Source organism: Hyaena hyaena, unplaced genomic scaffold (assembly GCF_003009895.1).
Source record: "Hyaena hyaena isolate Hyena2069 unplaced genomic scaffold, ASM300989v1 scaffold_400, whole genome shotgun sequence".
NCBI classification, from domain to species: domain Eukaryota; kingdom Metazoa; phylum Chordata; class Mammalia; order Carnivora; family Hyaenidae; genus Hyaena; species Hyaena hyaena.
This window is the reverse complement of record NW_024081031.1, coordinates 756,377-778,392: the sequence shown is the minus strand read 5'-3', so window position 1 is coordinate 778,392 and position 22,016 is coordinate 756,377. Positions and strand designations below refer to the sequence as shown.

The following is a 22,016-nucleotide window of genomic DNA, read 5'->3' as shown; positions in this document are numbered from 1 at the left end:
AAAAATGAAGGTGGGGGAAACCAACCATCTGTGAATAAAATGTCAATATCTCTCCCTTTAAACACAGTGAAGCCTTGCTTATGGCACATCAAGGAATAAGGCTTTTGTTTTTATATAAGCCTTGCTTATTTTTTAAAAATTTGATTTTAGTATTTTCAGAGATTTCTGATTAAGGTGCTTTTAAATAACCTAATCTTTTCTGTTCTGGGAATATGAAACCAATCCAGAATCCAGGTTTTTTTTGTTTCTTGGTTTTTTTGTTTGTTTGTTTGCACAAAATGCAGAAATTGCTCCTCTGGCCATTTAAGCAATTTGAGCTTAATAAAACTTTCTTTATGTGTGATCTAGCTGGTTCATCCCTTTAGGCATGAAATTTTATTTGACTTTTTAAAATTTATGATATAATAATCGGGAACTTTTGGGAAGCTGATGTTAATATTAAATGGCTAAAAAATGAGCTTCAGAATCAGTATCAGATCATACATTTGAATTCTGGTACTGCTATTTGCTAGTTGTGGCCGGGCAGTGACTTTCCAGATCATAGCTGCTACATCCGTAGAAAAGAAGGAAATAGCTATATTTTCATGGTGGACGTGAATATTAGATAGAACACTTGGCAGAGTGCCTCAGTTCATGGCATTATATCATTCTAACAGAATGTTTGCAGTATTGGTTTTTCGCATTCCAGTATGCTAGCACTAAAGTGTCATTGTTTAGGGTGCTGTCATACCTGTACTTCAACTCATCTGTCAGTAGATTTATCTACCCTACTTGATTATCCAGTTCCTCTCCCTTGCCCCTCTCCTCCCTCAGACTGCATCATCCTGAAGTCTCCCATCACATCCTTCCAGACCTTTCCGTAACACTCATCTGCACCTCCCCTGATCTTGCTCTCCCTCTTTCCCCTCCCGTCCCCACAAAAGACAAAGGTGACCTGTGGATCTGGCTGGAAGAGCCCTCTGGAACTGATGAGTAAGTCTGCTAGCAAAGCGTGTAAGTAGAAGGCTGCTAGGAAAAAATAAACAATGCCACAGCCTGGGGCAGGTCCTGAGGGTGCTACCCAAAGGCTAAGGTGCTAAGAGGGAGGTACTGAGCTTGAAGGACAGGCAGAGCCAAGACTGGCCAGAGGGACCAGTTGGATACCTCTAAAAGGCCAGTATTTTGGTTTAAAAAAAAAAAAATCATTTGTCTTAAGATCAAAGTTTAAGGACTTAGAAATTTAATTTTAAGGTATCACACTGAACCAAAGTCTGCTGCCAGAGAGTACACACTACATTTGGATTTTGAACTGAATAAAGTTATGTTCGTGTAGAAAGGGTGTTTTTCTATACCTCTGTAATCCTCGGAAGCAGAGCAGACGGTCAGTGTGTACAAAAAACAAGGCTTTTATTGTGAGAGTAATTCTTACTCAAGTGGAAACACATTTTGGACAAGCAGAGTCTGATCATGATAGCAATGAACTTGACTCAGGGAACCAGACCAGAATTCCCATCTATCCTGTGAAACTGAAATAGAGGAACAAATGGAAATGCTTGCTTGGAGCTCTTTTTCAAGGGAAAAAAAGCTTCTGCACAGACACACACACAAGTTTAAAAAGATCTGCCTACAGTTATCAGACCAGAGATGGTTTTGTTTGAAGATAGAGTCTGAATGAAGTATTAGAAATTAGTTATAATTATCTCAGGAACATTCCCCAGCTCATAAATGTACTTCCTTAACAGCTCTGCAAAATTGCAGAAAAGCATGGTCAGGATTTAATGATGACATACAAAAGTTTACATGGTCTTTAATTTTTTTCTGCTTTTTAAACATTTTTTAGTTTTAGGGTTTAGTTTCTTTTTATTTTTTTAGTGTCTGTTTGTTTTGAGAGAGAGAGAGAGGAGAGAGAGAGCAAGGGAGGAGCAGAGAGAGTTAGGGAGAGAATCCCAGTGTAGAGCCTGATGCAAGGCCTGAACTCATGAACCATGAGATCATGGCCTGCACCAGAACCAAGAGTCGAGGGTTGCCTGGGTGGCTCAGTCTGTTCGGTGGCCGACTTCAGCTCAGGTCATGATCTTGCCGTCTGTGGGTTCGAGCCCCGTGTCTTGCTCTGTGCTGGCAGCTCAGAGCCTGGAACCTGCTTCTGATTCTGTGTCTCCCTCTCTCTCTGCCCCTCCCCTGCTTGCTCTCTGTCTGTCTCTCTCTCAAAAATAATCATTAAAAAAAGAAACCGAGAGTTGGATGCTTAACGAACTGAGCCACTCAGGATCCCCCTCTGCAGTTTTTTAAGTGTGTTGAGCACTTTGCCCCTTCAGTAATGGCCCCAGACTGCTATCTTGTTTTCCTTTACGTTCTTGTCTGCTTTTTCATATGATTTCTGTCTCCTGCCTTTCTGTTTTCTTCCTTGTTGTCAGTTGTTGTATCCCATTGCTGTCTATATGCAAGTCCGCATCAGCCCTACACTCTGGACTTTGTCAACCTCTGGAATTATCACATCTCTGAAACAAAGCAGTGAGCTTGAAGACCAGACAACCAAGCTTATTAAAATTGTATGCAAAGTAAGAGTAAACAGCCTCCGAGCGTGATTCATACGTGCAGTACTTTGAGGGTATACATAAGTGTTGGCACGTGAATTTTGTGACCTCCGTTGGGTTGCTTCTCAATTGTCCATATATGAGAGGTTCATTGCCTGTATTCCTGTTGTGTTTTCTTATTTTGAATTTCCATGGAGTATGATGACATTCTTGGCGAGCCCTCCTCACTTACTATATGATTGTATCTTTTATGACCACTCTTTGGTACTTGCAAAGTACCTTCATCTACATTACCCAATTTTAAAACTACGTGATTAGATATTTTATGCTATTATTCCTCTTATTCTCATGGATTTTCAAATACTTTTATATTTTGTATGGGAATGACATGTATTTTCAAATATATGCATTCTGTATGGGGAGAGTTGACTGTGTCATGACTGAGTCATTTAATGCCCATGTCACATGTAAATGAAATAGGACAATTTAAAGTACTATAGAAGGTTGAAGAATAAGTTACTCACTTTAGTTTTTCCATATATTTCTGTGCTTTGTGGACTTCCTCTTCTGTGAACATCTCATGTATCAACAAGTTTAAGTTTTTTTAAAGAAATATATACTTAGTGTACAGTGAATATCATTTAAAAAAATCTTTTCTGTAAATTAATTTTGATCCTGACTTTCCATCTGGTCATAAGGCAGGTAAATTCAACCCCAGTCCTTTGGAGACTTTCCCCCAACCCCAAGGTTGTGGTGAGGTTTGGAGTCTTGAGCCCTGCAGCCCGTTGAGAAAAGGGCCCTGACCCCTCCTCAGGCACCTGGCCACACTGCTTCCCGGCAAGAGGTGTTATGTGCCCTCCACGTTCGCAGCTCTGCGGATGCCTTTAGTGCTCACTGCGTGGGAACCGCTGGTGGGAGGCAGGAGCCCCGAGCTAGGCTTCCGCCCCCTGGGGGCACTTAGAAGCTCTGTCCTCCTAGACCCTACTCTTGCTGGGAGCAGAGTGCCGCTTGGTGACTCACACCTTTCTCCTCTCTCCAGTTCTGGGAAGTCTTTGTTAATCTGGGGCAAGGTCCTCAACCCTCTAACTCTGTTCTCAACAGATTTAGGGTTTTGTTGTTGTTGTGTTTTAACAAAACTAAGAAGCACTGGCACAAACCTTCTCTTAGGCAAGGAAGCCCACATAGTGCAGCCTATTTAAACGGTAGAATATGGTAGAAGATAGGGACAGAACACAAATCTCTTTCAAAAAGGAAAGTAGTAAGTTGCAGGGTAGTAAAAAACCAAAAACCTCAACAGGCCGCCTCTATTCAGTGTTACCTTCTCTGAGACCAACCTTGTGTGTCTAAGTCTCTGTTTTTATAACTCACTGAAGAATATTTGTTAGATGTGTTGACATTTTATTGAGTGATCTAAATATCAAGCAGAATACAACTTTTTTAAAGCATTATGTAAATGTTCTAATTTTGTTTTGTCTTATTTTACCCAAGAACACTGGAACTATTTTGGGGCTGATGAGAATCTTGGTCCAGTGGCTGTGAGCATTCGGAGGGAGAAGCCGGAAGAAACGAAGGAAAATGGATCTCCATACAACTACCGAATAATTTTTAGAACCAGTGAGGTAAGTTGCAAACTAGAAAGATTGAGACTTGATTGGAGTAAGGAAAAAACAGAGTGATACCAGTAGCAAAGCAATTAAATGTAATAGCACGTAGTTACAAGTGCCTTAGAATAAACAAAGGCCCCTTTCATTCATTCTGGTGGTGATGGGGGTGGACATAATGGTTAGATTGGATCCTTCCTTTCCATCCAGCTCTGGATAGCTGCAGTAAATGAATGGGAGTTTTGATGCAGAGAAAGATACCTCAGCCAAGTGTGGCCCTCGGAAATTGGAGCTCTCAGAATTCCAAAGTGGATATTGCATATCCCGCTCAGGCGGCCGGAAAGCCCTGAGCCAGCTTGAGCCAGGGGGCTTACAGGTGAGAGAGGGTCACCCGAGTAATCTCACTCTTACAAACTGCTGTGTAGGCCACTTCTGGACCCACAAAGAGCGAAAGAGACTCTTCTACTTTGCTATCGCTTGGGCCTGTCACCTAGGCCTTTTAGAGACTTAGAATGCAGACCTGTCAATCCCAGGGCTATCTAACTGCACCTGAGACGGGCTCTTGGGGCTTTTTAGGAATTTAGGCACACATAATATATGAGTTTTTATTTTAAAATGAAATTCAGGTCAGAAAAGCAAAGGAAAAATAAAATAGCTGACAAAGCAGTTTTTTTGTTGTTTTAAACCTATGAACAAGTTTGGGACATTGCTTTGTTGTCTTTGTAAATGTGTATCCAGTTGTGTCAGTTATGAATTTATTATTGCCTCCCTGCACCAAATTCACTTTAGGACTGTTGTGAGGCATTAATGCCTGATACCCCCCTGAGGTATCTAGAAAATAATGGGTTTGGAACCAGTTTAAATAGGACAGTTAACTTCATTTCCCCCATTGAATACAAAGCAAGTTTCAGGCGTTGGCTTCACTTAATAGTTGTTCCTCAGCTTGAACCCGGGGGACATTAAAAATAGGATTTTTAAAGGCACAGCCTCCATTTCTAGTGAGTTGTACGCAGTGGTCGGAGAGAATTGAAGAGCTCTCCTGCACTCGTGTACTTTCTCTCCACACCAGAGCTGATCTTTTGCTGAAGGTAAAAAAGCCCAGAGAACACAGTTTTTGAAGCTGGATGTAGGTGGTTGCCCCCTTCTGGCCTCTTGGATTTCTGTGAGCCTGCTGCCTTGCACGAGGTGTTTTGTCTTCCTCTTCTTACCTGTTTCCCCTCCCAAGGCCACTCCTGTTCATGTTCTTCCTTCTCTGTGTTTCTTTTAAATCCATTTAAGTGCCTCTTCTTGCTGCCGTCCCCCTTCCTTTCTGCCAGAGGCCCAGGTGTTCTAAGTGAGGGATTTCTTCTCCGTTCTGGTCCCTGGTCTCCATGCCTGTGCCCCCCGCTTGCCTTGCAGCATTCCCCGTTGGGTCCCAGCCTCTCTCTCCAGCGTCAGTCGCTGTCCTGAGTTAACGTGACTCCTCCGCCATGATTCGTGGCTCTGCCCTTCCCGCCCCTCGCTCCCTAGGCCCCAAGTGCTGGCCCTGCACCCCCATTCTTCCCTGGCCTCGCGGCTGTGTCCTGTTCCATCCAGCCCTCCCAGCGGGCCCTTCGGTCCGCTGCCTCAGCCTGTGATTGGGACATCCAAGTCACACGTTGTCTGTGCGTCACAGCACCACCGCCACTTGTTTTTATGTTCAAATTAATGTTTAGCCCACAGCCCTATTACTGAGGTTGCTCAGGCCGGAAACCTTAAAGTCACACTGGACTCTTCTCTCCTCCCTGCCTCCTGCCCCCCGTCTGGTCTGTCAGCAAACCTTGTTGACTTCGTCTTCAAAATATGCCCAGATTTCAACCCCTTCTTCCATCCCATCACCTCGGCCTGGACCAGACCACCACCATTTTTTGCTGTGAACCTTTCTTCTTGCCTCTGCTCTTAATCCCTACATCCTTTCAGCCCAGGAGGGATCCTTCCCAAGCGTAAACCGGATCTGTCATTCCTCAGTTCAGAATCCTTTAGTGGCTTCCCGTCTCAAGAGAAAAAACCAGTCAGTGCCCTTGCTATTTTAGCCATGCTGGCTTCCTTCCCCCTGGGCCACCTCGACACCTCTGCCTCAGGGCTCGGCTGCTCCCTTTTCCTCTGCCCGGCAGTGTTCTTCCCCTGGCGTGCTCCTGGCTGGAGCTCTCTCACTTCCTTCTGACCTTGACTCGTAAGTCAAGGGGCCCTTCCCTGGCCACTGGATCTAAAATTTTTGCTGCCACATATCCCATTTCATGCCTAATGCGAGGCTTGCTTTCTTTCACGAACATTTAATGCTATCTCACTCACTGTACTTATTATTTTGTTTGTTTTCTGTCTCTCCCACTAGAATTTAAGCCTCGTGAGGATGGGGACTATTGTCTGAGTTGTTCATGACGACATACCTAATGCCTAGAATCTCTCCCTTCCCCTCTGTCTCCTTCTTCCTTCTCTCCGCCTCTCCTTCCTTCCTCTGTCTCGTGTATTTGATGGAGTGCCCCTAGCTTTCGTGGAACTTTCTCCTTTCCAATGAAAGTAAATAAACTAACAGAAGTCCTCTGATAGAACCCTCTCTAGAGATCTGTCCCTACCTGACAGGCACAGCACTCTTCTCTCATTTCAATATAAGTCATCCGTGTACAACACAAACAGAAAAACATAAGCATATTTGTAAACCTGACAGTGTACGAAGAAAACCTTACCGCATGTGAGTGTTTTTAAGCAAAGGTGCACAGGGATCCTAAGGATTCTTGTCTTGTTTCTGGAAATCATTAACAAAACTATCAGGGATGCTAGTGATCTGGATATGAAAATGAGCCATACGTTTTCTCCTCTGCGTTGGCTTCTGTGAGGTGAGCTGCTGCCTTTCCTGTGGTACATACAGGATTAGCCTTCCCGGTCCTGGTTTCTCAGCTTAAAATGCTTCGAGCCTCTGTGTGGCTCTAGGCTCCAGGCACACATCATCTCATGGACACAGGAGCATCGTACCTGGGTGGTTCGGTGGTTCCCCGGGATTCAAACACAGACTAATTCCAGAAACCATTCCTATCACATTAGGTGTTAAATCATGTGTGTTTTTACACATGTGTTACTTGAAAACAAGTCATTTATAAATGAAAGAAAAGCTACTGATCAAATGGATAGTACCTTGTTCTTTTTTTTTTTTTTTTTAATTTTTTTTATGTTTTATTTATTTCTAGGAGAGAGAGACAGCGTGAGCAGGGGAGGGTCAGAGAGAGAGGGAGTCACAGACCGAAAGAGGCTCCAGGCTCTGAGCGGGCAGTCAGCACAGAGCCCGACGCGGGGCTCGAACCCACGAACCGCAAGATCATGACCTAAGCGAAAGTCGGACGCTTAACCGACTAAGCCACCCAGGCGCCCCAATAGTACCTTGTTCTTATATGGAGAGCAAGATGTTGATAAATTTGCCTTCCGTGTCCTCCTCTCTCCTCCGCATCATGTGGCAGATGGTAGAGGGTTTACTCCCCTGGTGGTGTTTCCTTTGGCTTCCATTTCGCTGCTAGACGTGTGTCATGCCCTCTTTGCCTGCTTTCCGAGACGCATGCAGCTTCCTTCTAACCATATTGTCTGCCTGTGGCTTCTTCCTCTTGCAGCTCCTCATAAGGTGCATGTCACCCTCCCCCTTCAGACAGGGCCTGAGGTTGCCCTGGGAGCCTGATGGGCGCACACACCTGCTGCGGGCCCCCCCACTTCCCTTGCACTCTCATCAGCTCCATGGGCCATAGCGGTGGCCCCTTCACTCCCACACCCCCTGCTTTCTCGTCTCCGTGCCTTTGCTCTCTGACATTTTACAGAATTCTCCCCAGATTTCCTGGTACCTTTTCAGTGCCACCTCTTCTGCGAGGGCCTTTTCTTATGCCCTGAGCCATGATGAGATCCATTTTCTGCCTTCAGGCTCTCTGAGGCCTTGAACTTGTTACCCTTTCCCAGTAAATACAGCCATCCGTGTATTTGCAGTTGTGTATCTCTTTCCCTCAGCCTCGCACACACCACACCTGCCTATTGACACTGTCTGTTAGCTCCTGCTACCCTGCTGCAGTTCAAGGCCTTAGGTAACCGACAGGCTTCAGGAAAGGTGTTCAGTGTAATGGGGTTTTTTCTTAGGTCACAAACAGTGTTTACAGTATATTAACAGCTTGGCCACATGACACCTTTTGGGAATTGAGACTGCTTTGGGCTTCATGTTTACTCCAACAAATCATCATTACACAGGGAAACTTCTTTGCTTATGTTTATATTTTGTAATAATGGAAAACGTTTTAAGAAATAAGTAGAAATCTAGAGCAATTTCCAATGCTGTAGACTCTGCTGCTACACTAACTACAATCATTGTCTTATTGTGGTAGCATTTGGGGAATAGAAGTAGTTTATGCTTGTCCATAGTATGTTAGGAAATTTAAAACTTTACCCTTTTTGTAAATCAAAACATATAACATGTAAATCCTGAGCCATTTATTGTTCAGATATTTCTCTGGGATATGTCCTCCTTACTTTCCTGGTTAGTGACATTTTATAAGCCATGTAAAGATCTAGATCTTGCTGAGTTCTTAAAGGAAATACTTTATTTGGCTTTTAAGTAGCTGTCCTTGGAAGGCTTGACTCTGAGTTCCTTTGGGCTTGTCTAGATCTTCTTGAAAGTGTTGGCCTAGGGGTGCCTGGGTGGCCCAGTCAGTTGAAGGCCCAACTCTTGATTTCATCTCAGGTTAATGATCCCAGGGCCATGCTGAGCATGGAGCCTGCTTAAAACTTACTCTCTCTCCCTCTCTCTCTGTCTCTGTCTCTCTTCCTCTCCCTACCCCCCACTTTTCTTACTCTGCCCCTCTCCCCTCTTGTGTATTTTCCTTCTTTCTCTATAAAAGAAACAATAGGGGCGCCTGGGTGGCTCAGTCAGCTAAGCATCCGAGTTCAGCTCAGGTCATGATCTCACGTTTCGTGGGTTCAGGCCCCACTGTGCTGACAGCTCAAAGCCTAGAGCCTGCTTGGGGTTCTGTGTCTCCCTCTCTCTCTCTGACCCTCTCGTACTCACGCTCGCGCATGCTCTCTCACTCTCTCTCAAAAATAAACATTAAAATTTTTTTTAAAAGGAAACAAAGTGTTGGCCTCATTTTTCATATACAAAGTATCTAAACCTTTCAGAAGTCATTCCCACCTCCTCTGGGGCGTCTGAGTCGAGGCTTCCAGAGCATTTGATGTGTTTACTCCTCTCTCACACCAGGAGAGCTCTCACTGGAGCACATGTCTGTTTTTTAGCTCATGACACTGAGAGGTTCAGTCCTGGAGGATGCCATTCCCTCAACGGCAAAGCACTCAACAGCCAGAGGGCTGCCCCTGAAGGAAGTGCTGGAGCATGTGATTCCTGAGCTCAATGTCCAGTGCCTGCGGTTGGCCTTCAACACTCCCAAAGTCACAGAGCAGCTCATGAAACTGGATGAACAAGGGGTAAGTTTGGCTTCCAGGGGAAGACCTTCTTGTTGCTCAGCTTTCCCTCTAGGTGTCCTGAATACAGACCTTAAGATTTCTTTTTTGACTGGGAAAATGGATAGCATTATTGCAGAGGATGGCCTCTTTGCAGTTACTCATTTTCTTGTTTCCTGACTCTCTGAACTCTGAACATGCCTCATCTGATGAAATTTTCTGTGTCAGAATTGATAAATAATGGTTCTTAAACTGCGTACAACTCTTTTAGTATAAAATCTTCCATCAGTGCAGTGAATTTTTCAGGGAATATAGGAATAGGTAGTAGCAATAAGAGTATTATAGTCACAAGGCTCTGTTTTAAGTGTCTTAAATATGTTATCCCATTTTAATCTCCCAACCCTATGAGAATGGCACCAGTATTGTCTCCATTTTGAAGATGAGGCATCTGAGGCATAGGGAGATTGAAGGCCCAAGTTCACACAGTTCCTAAGTTCAAAGCCTGTACTGTTATCCATTGTACACACTATCCACTATCCACAGTACAGCTGTTCTTAAAAGCTTCAGTTTTTAAAGTCTATTTATACCACCAAAGATGTATTCTAGCCAAGATTTCTATACAAAATTGTAAAAAAAATTGTGTCCCAATTAGTAACAAAATGAAAATGCTTAGGATTTTCTTACGTCTGTACTTAATGTGTGGCCATTTGGTCAAGATTCAGATGGATGACAGGACAGTCCATACAGAGGCTGCAAAAGGGTAGAGAATGAAAAATTAGGATCTCACATATCCGCTAACTAGGGACCGTGCCCATATCTGCTTGGAAGAATTTGAGCATCTGGGCTAGTTTTGTTAGATGTTGTATTTATATACTCTCTTTCTTTGAACATCCTTGAACCATTTTAGCCATATTACATCTTGGCAGTATGAGTGATAATAGCTTTACTATTGCATTAGAAAAAAAAAAAGGCAACCCTCCAAACATAAAATTGGTCCATTTATTGAATGCCATTTTATGGACTAATTTTGATGGTATCTCCTTAAGTAACCACAAATTCCAACGTTATTAAAATGAATGGGACTTTAAAAAATCTGTTCCAGGGTATATTCTTTTAATTCAGCCACTAGGGATATATTAGGAACCAGTGGTTGGACACAACTTTTCTCATCATTACTCTCTCTGTGTATTCATTGCACTTGTCAGAAAGCCCGGGTGATGTCTGTGCTGTGCATGGGCCTCCGGTAGGCCATGCCTATCCTTGTTGGTAACATGGACACAAGGGAGCACTTTGAATGTGTCAGAAGACTGCTGGTGCACGAATGAGCTTAAACTATTTGGGGGGCTGTTTGTTTTCCAGTAAATGTTCTGAACATTCAGTCTAACAAAGGAGGAAAAGAGAAAAATGAGGATTAGGCTCCACTGAATGGATTTGGTCTTTTCAGTGACCATGTTTTTCAAGGAGAATACATTTGATTTTTTTTTTTTTTAATGTTTATTCTTGAGAGAGAGAAAGCATGAGCAGGGGAGGGGCAGAGAGAGACAGAAACACAGGATCTGAAGCAGGCTCCAGGCTCTGAGCTGTCAGGACAGAGCCCAGTGCTGGGCTAGAACTCACGAACTGTGGGATCATGACCTAAGCAAAAGTCGGACACTTAACCAACTGAGCTACCAGGCATCCCAAGGAGAATCTCATTTAGACACTGATAATGTCATCATTATTTTGAACATAGAAATTGAACATTCTAAATCCTACATTAGAATAGGTTACTTTATAGAAGGAAGGTATTTGCTGCCACTTTCCCCTTTGTGGATGCCCCAATTGTAGACCTCTTGGTGGGACCGCTAGCCCATTTTATGCCCTCTCTTAGTGATGGATGATTTCTAGTCACATCAATACAGAAAAGGTAAGACCACTGTATAGTGAGTTAATTTAAAGCTAAATTGATTTAATTCATAAAACTGTCCATTCTAAAATTAGGGCTGCTTATGCTTAGGGGGTATTAAAATTATCCTTTGCTTCATAAATTATTGATGATGATATACGTTGTTTTCTATAATGCCTTTCCTCTGCGAAATTAAAATTTGGCAACCGATGGACATCTCCCCAGTTTTTTTGGGGGGGAAATTTCACTAGACAGTAGAACCTAAAAGTTTAAAGCATGATATTCCATATAAGCAATTCTAAATCTGAGCTAAGGGGCACACCCCCCTTAGCCTCTGTCTTTTCATTTATGTCTCCATAGGATTCAAAGCCAGAATTGTGCTGATAAAAAGCACATGGCACACATACTTAGGCGTTTAGTCTGGGGAGTCCTTTTTTTTGGTAGGAAATCTCATTAATGCCTTGGAATCATTTTAAGAAAATGACTATTTTGGTGCCTTGTACATATACAGATTTCTTAAAAGAAATGCATGTAAGTGCAGTAGATTACGCATTTGAATCATTGCAAAACATTTTCCATTTCCATCTATGTCATCATTTTAATAAATTTTATGCTTTGCACATCCTTACATTTAAAAAGATCTGTAGAGTGATACCAAAAAATTAGACTCACTGAAAAGAACTTTAAGATCTCCCTTTAAGTTTTATTTAAATGATTCCTTTAGTAGCTTTTTCCCTCTAAACAGTTTACATAATTATGCTTGGAAAAAGAAAACACTGTTTGCTTGCTTCATTGTGGCATTTTGCCTTTCAGATCTCTGGTGCTTTATTTTCTCATTTTACCACTTTTAAAAGCTGAAATGAGTAGAAGAGCAAATTAAAACTATATCTATAATATGTAAAAGAAAGCATTTCACAAAAACATAAAAATGTGTCTTTCATTTGACTAGTCTCTGATATGTTTGCAGGAACTGACGTAGGCATTTTAATTCCTGAAGTTTTAGAAAATGAATATATGCTTATCCCAGTTATGTGTGTGGCTTATCCAAGCTTTCATCCTCTCCTCCCTGATACTTTTCTGGGCCTTTAACTGTTCATTGATGTCCATTTCCATCATCCTGTACAGGACAGTAACCTACCAGTGATCTCACACTGTCACGCATTTGAAACAGTTTGTGACCCAGAAAATCTGGATCAACTCTAGATTTAGTTTATCCATCATGGTCCTAGATCTTCACTTATTAGATAATTGAGAGCATCACTTATGATAAAATCAAACTAGATCAGCGGTATGTTTCCTTATTACACATTTGTAAGCACTTTTACCACATTGCCTGACTTACTCCTCCTGCCACCCTGCACAGAGGTTCTAATTATTGGCCTGTTTTATGGTTGAGAAGATGGAGAATTTCAGAAGTTCTTAGTGCTGTTTTCCCTTAGCAGTCTTGAACACTGGGTACACACATTTGCATAATCCTACCTTTTGTTTGTAAGATTTGCAAGTTGGTATATTTTTTCATGGCTTGAATTATTTTGATCCTCAAAACTATGCTCTAAAATATCAGGAATTTCATGATCTATCCAAGCCGACTTTTTAATAATATAGCTAATAGTTACTTATGCATTTGCCCTATCAGTGCCATTTTTCTTCATCAATCATCTAAAAGACACCTTCATTCCATCTACTCTGTGCAAGGGGACTGAAAAGCCACCAAGCTAGGCACATGGAGCCTGAAGAACTCTTAGTTGTGGTTGATAATGATTAAATAAATAAATAACGTGTTAGTAGCCCTTTACATGCGCTCTCTCATTTAACATTTGCAGGTGTCCCATGAGAGAGCTGCTATCATAGGCAGTATAATAGGTTATGCTTACTGTCATAAGTAAGCACAACTGTTTCAAATCTAATAAATGCTTATTGAGTAATCACTCTTTGTGGATTATTAAAAGCTATGGAGAATGAATAGGCTAGTAAGACACAGTCCTTCCCCATGAAGGAGACAAGGTCATCAATTCCTATAATGAAAGTCAGGTTTAATATAAAGAGTACAATAAGAGAATTGCAAACAAAGAGCAATAGAGATTCAAGCCAACAGGGCTGAGTCATGATTAGCTAGGCCCATTTCCAAGATGGGCCAGAGAACAGGCAGTGTAGTGGTCTAGATTCAGAACAATAAGAGCAAAACACAGAAGGTTGAAAGCGCAGTGTGGTTATGGCAGCAAGCAGTCTTGCTGAGCAGGAGTGTAAGACACATGTAAGAGAGTAATAAAAACAGGTATTTTCTATTGAGCAGTGACCAAGCTAGGTACCCTGTGAAGCAGCTTACATGAATTACTTCAGTGACTCCTCTGGATGTTTTGATGTCAGTGCTAGTATTGTTCTTATTTTACAGACAAGGACACTGAGGCACAAAGATGCTGCAAGAGCACACCCATCACAATTAGGATCTGGTGGAGGCAGGTTTTAAGTCCAGGCATTCAGACTCCACAGCCTACGTTCTTACCCAGTGCACTAAACCCCCGATCCTCCTTTTCCCTCCCCTTGAGTGGGAGAAGAAACTAGAAAGATGGCTCTAAGTATTATTGCTGCTGGCTTCAGTGCCCGATATTAAGTATAACATATTAAAGTACAGCTGCCAGTTTGCAGCAGAGAAAATTGGCAGTCCTGTTTTCATTATGAAATGTCACATTTCATGTATGTGGTAGTGGTTTTACCTAAATGAATATCTCCACTGTTTTTCTAGGTAATTATTAACAGTGCAGAGAACTGAAAATATTTATTGGTTTTCTGTTCCTTAAAGACTTACCCTTCAAGCTACTGAAGTTGAAGGGGAAAGGTGATCATCTCTAATTAGGTTTGCAATATTTATTTGAAGAATAAATGTTAAGAAAAGAAGCGATGTTTATTTGATCATGAATAGCACGGATTCTTTGATTAAGGACATGGATGAAATCCACTGCTCCAGCGGTAGGATTCTGTGATTAACACAACTGACAGCAGCAGCATTTGGAAGACAACTGGCTGTGGATCCACCCCGGTTTGCAGTGATGGAGTTCACCATGGCAGAGACATGAGTGAGGATTCTTTGGTTCACTGTCCAAAAAGACAGACTAATTGAGTGCAGATATTTCAGTCATAACTTTAAATTGTGGATTGTTTTAAATTCAGCTTTAAAATAAAAATTTAAACTAGTTTTCTTTCCCATGGGAATTAACTAGCTAATATCTTCAAATGGTGCCAAAATCCAATTGTTTTTACTTTAAGGGATCTCATTTCTACCTTGTTCTGTCTCCACCCCTCTCTTTTCCTACATAGTTACCAGTTTCATCCATCTCTTATATGTTCCTTTGTCTCATCAAATATGCATCTAGAGTCTTGTTTCTCCCTTAGACAGAATACAACATGCTCTGGACATTTTCTTTTTCTCACTGAGTAATGTGTCTTGGAGCTCCTTCTACGTCAGTATATAGAAAGCTTTCCCACTGTTGCTATGGCTGCATAGTATTCTATTTGTTGCTATACCATAATTTATTTTATCTGTTTCCCTATCGATGGACATTTGGATTGATTGCAGGCTTTTCCTGTTACAAACAATGCTGTAATGAAGAGCCTTTTTCTATATAACAAATTCATCTTAATGTCAAATCAATTTACCCAATATGAAGCTTTTTATTTTTATGAGGAATTTTGCACAACATTAGAGAAGATGCTTACGTGTGTGTATAGAGCATGTTATAACAAAGATAAAAATAGATCAGAATGTGCACATATATAAATAATTTTGACAGCATCACAGTCAGATTTTTAAAATAACTTTCCTACCCAATATCCATTTCATTTTTTAAAAGTGATTTTATTTTTGTTAAGTGATTTCCAATAAGGATATTTTTTTTTTTTTGGTATTTTATTTTATTTTATTTTATTTTTTTTACAAACAGTTTATTGTCAAATTAGTTTCCACATAACACTCAGTGCTCATCCCCACAAGTGTCCTCCTCCATGCCCATCCCCCCCTCCCCCCCACATCCATCAGTCCTCAGTTTTGGTCAGCATTCAAGAGTCTCTCATGGTTTGCCTCTCTCCCTTTCCCCCACCATTTCTGCCCTTCTTCTCCCCCTTGTTCCTACGTCAAGTTCCTCCTAATCCTCCTATACGTGCACACATATAATATTTGTCCTTCTCTGCCTGACTTATTTCGATCAGCATAACACCCTCAAGGTCCATCCATGTTGCTACACATGGCCAGATTTCATTGTTTCTCATTGCCATGTAGTATTCCATGGTATAGATAAACCACATCTTCTTGATCCATTCATCTGTTGATGGACACTTAGGCTCTTTCCATGTTTTAGCTATTGTGGAGAGTGCTGCTATGAACACTGGGGGACATGTGCTCCTTTGCATCAGCACTCCTGTATCCCTTGGGTAAATTCCTAGCAGTGCTATTGCTGGGTCCTAGGGGAGTTCTATTGTTAGTTTCCTGAGGAACCTCCACACTGTTTTCCAGAGGGGCTGTACCAGTTTACATTCCCACCAACAGTGTAGGAGGGTGCCCGTTTCTCCACATCCTCGCCAGCATCTAGAGTTCTCTGATTTGCTCATTTTAGCCACTCTGACTGGTGTGAGGTGGTATCTCAGTGTGGTTTTGATTTGTATTTCCCTGATGAGGAGGGATGCTGAGCATCGTTTCATGTGTCTGTTGGCCATCTGGATGTCCTCTTTGGAGAAGTGTCTGTTCATATCTTCTGCCCATTTCTTCACTGGGTTGTTTGTTTTTCGGGCGTGTAGTTTGGTGAGTTCCTTATAGATTCTGGATATTAACCCTTTATCTGATATGTCATTTGCAACTATCTTTTCCCATTCCGTTGGTTGCCTATTAATTTTCTGGGTTGTTTCCTTGGCTGTGCAGAAGCTTTTAATCTTGATGAGGTCCCAACAGTTTATTTTTGCTCTTGATTCCCTTGCTTTTGGGGATGTGTCAAGTAAGAAGTTGCTGCGGTGGAGGTCAAGGAGGTTGTTTCCTGCTTTCTCCTCTAGGGTGTTGATAGTTTCCTGTCTCACGTTCAGGTCCTTTATCCATTTTGAGTTGATTTTTGTGCATGGTGTGAGAAAATGATCTAGTTTCATTCTTCTGCATGTTGCTGTCCAGTTCTCCCAACACCATCTGTTAAAAAGGCTGTCTTTTTTCCATTGGATATTCTTTCCTGCTTTGTCAAAGATCAGTTGGCTGTATACTTTTGGGTCCACTTCTGAGTTCTCAATTCTGTTCCATTGGTCTATGTGTCTGTTTTTGTGCCAATACCATACTGTCTTGAGGATGACAGCTTTGTAGTAGAGGCTGAAGTCTGGGATGGTGATACCTCCCGTTTTGGTTTTATTTTTCAGTATTACTTTGGCTATTCGGGGTCTTTTGTGGTTCCATACAAATTTTTGGATAGTTTGTTCTAGTTTTGAGAAGTATGCTGGTGCAATTTTGATTGGAATTGCATTGAATGTGTAGAGTGCTTTAGGTAGTAATGACATCTTAACTATATTTATTCTTCCTATCCATGAGCATGGAATGTTTTTCCATTTCTTTGTGTCTTCTTCAATTTCCTTCATAAGTTTTCTATAGTTTTCATCATACAGATCTCTTGTATCCTTGGTTAGGTTTATTCCGAGGTATTTTATGGTTTTTTGTGCAATTGTGAATGGGATCAGTTTCTTGATTTCTCTTTCTGTTGCTTCATTATTGGTGTATAAAAATGCAACCGATTTCTGTACGTTGATTTTGTACCCTGCAACTTGGCTGAATTCTTGGATCAGTTCTAGTAGGCTTCTGGTGGAGTCTGTCGGGTTTTCTATGTAGAGTATCATGTCATCTGCGAAGAGTGAAAGTTTGACTTCCTCTTTGCCAATTCTGATGCCTTTGATTTCCTTTTGTTGTCTGATGGCTGATGCTAGGACTTCCAGCACTATGTTAAACAACAGTGGTGAGAGTGGACATCCCTGTCGTGTTCCTGATCTCAGGGGGAAAGCTCTCAGTTTTTCCCCGTTGAGGATGATGTTAGCTGAAGGCTTCTCATAGATGGCTTTGATGATGTTTAAGTAGGTTCCTTCTATCCCAACTTTCTCGAGAGTCTTTATTAAGAAGGGATGCTGTATTTTGTCAAATGCTTTTTCTGCATCTATTGACAGGATCATATGGTTTTTATCTTTTCTTTTATTGATATGATGGATCACATTGATTGATTTGCGAATGTTGAACCAGCCCTGTAACCCAGGAATGAATCCCACTTGATCTTGGTGGATGATTCTTTTGATATGCTGCTGGATTCGATTTGCAAGGATCTTGTTGAGAATTTTTGCATCCGTATTCATCAAGGATATTGGCCTATAGTTCTCTTTTTTTGTTGGATCTCTGTCTGGCTTGGGAATCAGAGTGATGCTGGCTTCATAAAATGAGTCCGGGAGTTTTCCTTCGACTTCTATTTTTTGGAATAGCTTGAGAAGAATTGGGATTAATTCTGTTTTAAATGTCTGGTAGAATTCCCCAGGGAAACCATCAGGTCCAGGGCTCTTATTTGTTGGGAGATTTTTGATCACTGATTCGATTTCTTCACTCGTTATGGGTCTGTTCAGGTTTTCTATTTCTTCCCGTGTGAATTTTGGTAGTGAGTGTGTGTTTAGGAATTTGTCCATTTCTTCTAAGTTGTCCAATTTGTTGGCATATAATTTTTCATAGTATTCCCTGATAATTGCTTGTATTTCTGAGGGGTTGGTTGTAATAAGTCCATTTTCATTCATAATTTTGTCTATTTGGGTGCTCTCTCTTTTCTTTTTGATAAGCCTGGCTAGAGGTTTGTCAATTTTGTTTACTTTTTCAAAAAACCAACTCTTGGTTTCATTGATCTGTTCAATTGTTTCTTTGGTCTCTATGTTGTTTATTTCTGCTCTAATTTTTACTATTTCTCTTCTTCTACTGGGTTTAGGGCGTTCTTGTTGCTCTGCCTCTAGCTCCTTTAGGTGAGCTGTTAGATTTTGGACTTGTGCTTTTTCTAATCTCTTGAAATAGGCCTGGAGAGCAATGTACTTTCCTCTTAGGACTGCCTTGGCCGCATCCCATAGATTTTGAATTGTTGTGTTTTCATTTTCATTTGTTTCCATATATTTTTTAATTTCCTCTCTAATTGCCTGATTGGCCCATTCATTCTTTAGAAGGGTGTTCTTTAACCTCCATGTTTTTGGCGGTTTTCCAGACTTCTTCCTGTAATTGATTTCAAGTTTCAAAGCATTGTGATCTGACAGTGTGCATGGTATGATCTCTATTCTTTTATATTTATTGAGGGCTGCTTTATGTCCCAGTATGTGATCTATCTTGGAGAATGTGCCATGCGCACTTGAGAAGAAAGTAAATTCCCTGGCCTCAGGATGTAAAGTTCTAAATATATCCGTCAGATCCATCTGGTCCAATGTGTCTTTCAAGTCCATTATTTCTTTAGTGATTTTCTGTCTGGTTGACCTATCCATTGCTGTAAGCGGAGTATTAAAGTCCCCTGCTATTAGCACATTCTTATCTATAAGCTTGTTTCTGTTTGTGATTAATTGTTTTAGATATTTAGGTGCTCCCATATTCGGTGCGTAGACATTTATGATTGTTAGTTCTTCCTGATGGATGGACCCTGTAATTATTATGTAGTGCCCTTCTTCATCTCTTGTGATTGTCTTTAATTTAAAGTCCAGTTTGTCTGATATAAGTATCGCTACTCCGGCTTTCTTTTGATTTCCTGTAGCATGATATATATTTCTCCATCCCCTTACTTTTAATCTGAAGGTATCTTCCCGTCTAAAATGAGTTTCTTGTAGACAGCATATTGATGGATTTTGTTTTTTAATCCATTCTGCTACCCTATGTCTTTTGATTGGAGCATTCAGCCCATTTACATTCAGTGTTATTATTGAAATATGTGGGTTTAGAGTCTTTGTATCTTTTGTAGGGTTCATGTTTGTGGTGGTGTCTCTGGTATCTTTGTTCCTTGCAACCTTTCCTTCAGAGCATCCCCCTCAGGATTTCTTGTAGGGCTGGCTTCGTGGTGACAAATTCTTTCAATTTCTGTTTATTTGGAAAGGTTTTTATCTCTCCTTCTATTTTGAATGACAGGCTTGCTGGATAGAGGATTCTTGGCTGCATATTTTTACTGTTCATCACATTGAAGATTTCCTGCCATTCCTTTCTAGCCTGCCAAGTTTCAGTAGATAGGTCTGTCACCACTCTGATAGGTTTCCCTTTGTATGTTAGGGCCCTTTTCTCCCTAGCTGCTTTCAAAATTCTCTCTTTGTCCTTGTATTTGGCCATTTTCACTATGATATGTCGTGCAGAAGATCGATTCAGGTTACGTCTGAGGGGAGTCCTCTGAGCCTCTTGTACTTCCACATTTACTTCCTTCCCCAGGTCGGGGAAGTTCTCTGCTATAATTTGTTCCAGGACTCCTTCAGCACCTTTCCCTCTCTCTTCCTCTTCTGGGATTCCTATGATACGGATATTGTTGCGTTTGACCGTATCGCTGAGCTCTCGAATTCTTCTTTCCTGTTCCTGGATCAGTTTGTCTCTTTTTTTGTCAGCTTCTTGTTTTTCTATAATGGTGTCTTCTAAATCACTTATTCTCCTTTCTGCCTCTTCAATCCGTGCATTGGAGGCCTCTAATTTATTATGGATCTCATTTATCGCATTTTTTAATTCTTCATGCCTATTTTTATTTTCCATTCTGTCTGTAGCCATAGTTTCTTTGATGTCCCCTATGTTTTTTTCAAGCCCAGCTATTAATTTTACCATTATTATTCTAAAATCTTGTTCAGTGATGCTGCTGATATCTGTTTTGAGCAGTTCATTAGCTGTCATTTCTTCTTGGAGTTTCTTTGGAGGAGAGGTCTTTCGTTTCGTCATTTTAGTTAGCTTTCCGGCTCTTGTTGGTTTTAAAGACCTATTATTCTCTCTGTTTCTATGAGCACTGCTATATCCAAGAAGGCTCTTTGACTTTCCAGGGCCTACCCTTTCAGAGAGTGTTTTTTGAATGGTATCCCCTGGTCTCTCTTGTTGGGACCTTGGTTATTTTATTTTCCTATTCGTAGTGATATTTGGGACTCTCCACCTTGTGCACTCTAGCTTGTTTCTTGAGGTAGCCCTGGAAAAGAAAACAGACAGACAAACACACAGGGAGCAGGAGCACACAAACGCACAGGCTAATTCAACTAACATGCAAAGCGAGAGGGAAAACGAAAAAGTTAAGAGAAAAGACGGAGGAGGGAGGTCGAATAATATGGAGTATAAAATACATAAAAGGGTCATAAAGGGGAAAAGAAAAGGAAAAAAGAAGAAAACTGATGGACAAAGAACAGTTTAAAGCATATGCCTGGATTTCCCAGCTACAGTGAAATAGCCGTGTGTATGCAGTGCTGGTTGAGGAGAATAGAGAAAGAGAGAGAAGGCGGGGTGGGATGAGACACAATTGGAAATAGAATGAACAGGCAGACGGGATAAGAAGCTTTTTTCAAAGAGGTGAAGGGTAGAATATGGTTGGATAGGTGAGAGAAGGATGCTGGAATTATCCAAAGAAACTATATAGTCTAATTACTCCTGAGAGAAATAGCTGAAAATGTCAGTAGGTGTAGAATTTACATTTACAGAATGGAGTCGTGATTGTTTAAGCAAGCTGGCGACCAGAGTTAATCAGGTCAGTGTTCTGGGGAATAAAGAAAAGAGAAAGAAGAAGAAAAAAAGAAAGAGAAAAAAAAGGGGGGGGAAAGGAAAAAAGAAGGAAAGAAAAAAAAAAAAAGGGAGGCGGGCAGCTCTCAGGCAGGGATGGGCATGGCATGATCCAATGCCTCAGGCGGGAGTTCTGCCTTGGCGGTTGTGGGGAGGAGAGTGACGGTGCTCCAGTCCCTTCTTGAACCAAGCGCTGCACCTCGCTTTTTTGGGCGTGTAAACTCCCCGTACCGGGCGCACAGCCGAAGTTGGTTGCACTCTTCAACCCAGGCCAGTTCCAGTCTCCAAATCCCAGTCCGCGCGCTCCGCTGAAGTTGCTTTAGACACAGCTTCCCAGGCAACCCCCTCGGGCAATTCCAGGCTCCCTGCTGAGCTCTGGGGGCGGAGTCAGAATCTCTGGGGGCGGAGTTAGAATCGCTGCTTCCTTCTCTGGGTCAGGCTGGTGCGCAGGGGCGGGGGCTTGCCCGCAGGATGTTCTGAGCCCGAGCCTGCTGGAGTGAGGAAAACCGGGTCCCTCTATGGCTCGTCACCCGAAACACGAACTCACAGGCTAATTTCCCAGTTTTTAGTTCTTTGCCTTCCCTCTCGAGTTCCAGGCAGCCAGGAGCGCGGGCGCCTGGTGTCCGCGCGGCTCTTTCAGGGGCCCCAGCCGCCCAGGAGCTACAATGGCGGCAGGCGCGCCACCACTCTGAAGTCTAGCCTCCAGGAGCCAGCACAAAGAAGCAGTCTGTGCGCTCAGCCCCCCCCCCAGGACCAGTTGGCACGAGGGGACCTGGTGTGCAGGTATTTAGCAAGTACCGTCTTTCTATGCACTGAGCGGAGGTTCCCCCCCCCCCCCC

The 22,016-nt window shown here is 42.0% G+C and overlaps 1 protein-coding gene across 9 annotated transcripts in view; it reads left to right on the top strand.

Moving 5' to 3' along the window:
* SIPA1L1 (signal induced proliferation associated 1 like 1) overlaps positions 1 to 22,016 on the top strand; it is a 370,770-nt gene that overhangs the window by 241,818 nt on the left and 106,936 nt on the right. For all 9 annotated transcript variants that reach the window (XM_039251856.1, XM_039251855.1, XM_039251854.1 and 6 more), the window contains 2 exons: positions 4,002 to 4,132; positions 9,386 to 9,574. In XM_039251856.1, the coding sequence (XP_039107787.1) occupies positions 4,002 to 4,132; positions 9,386 to 9,574 (320 nt within the window). The remainder of the gene's footprint in view (positions 1 to 4,001; positions 4,133 to 9,385; positions 9,575 to 22,016) is intronic.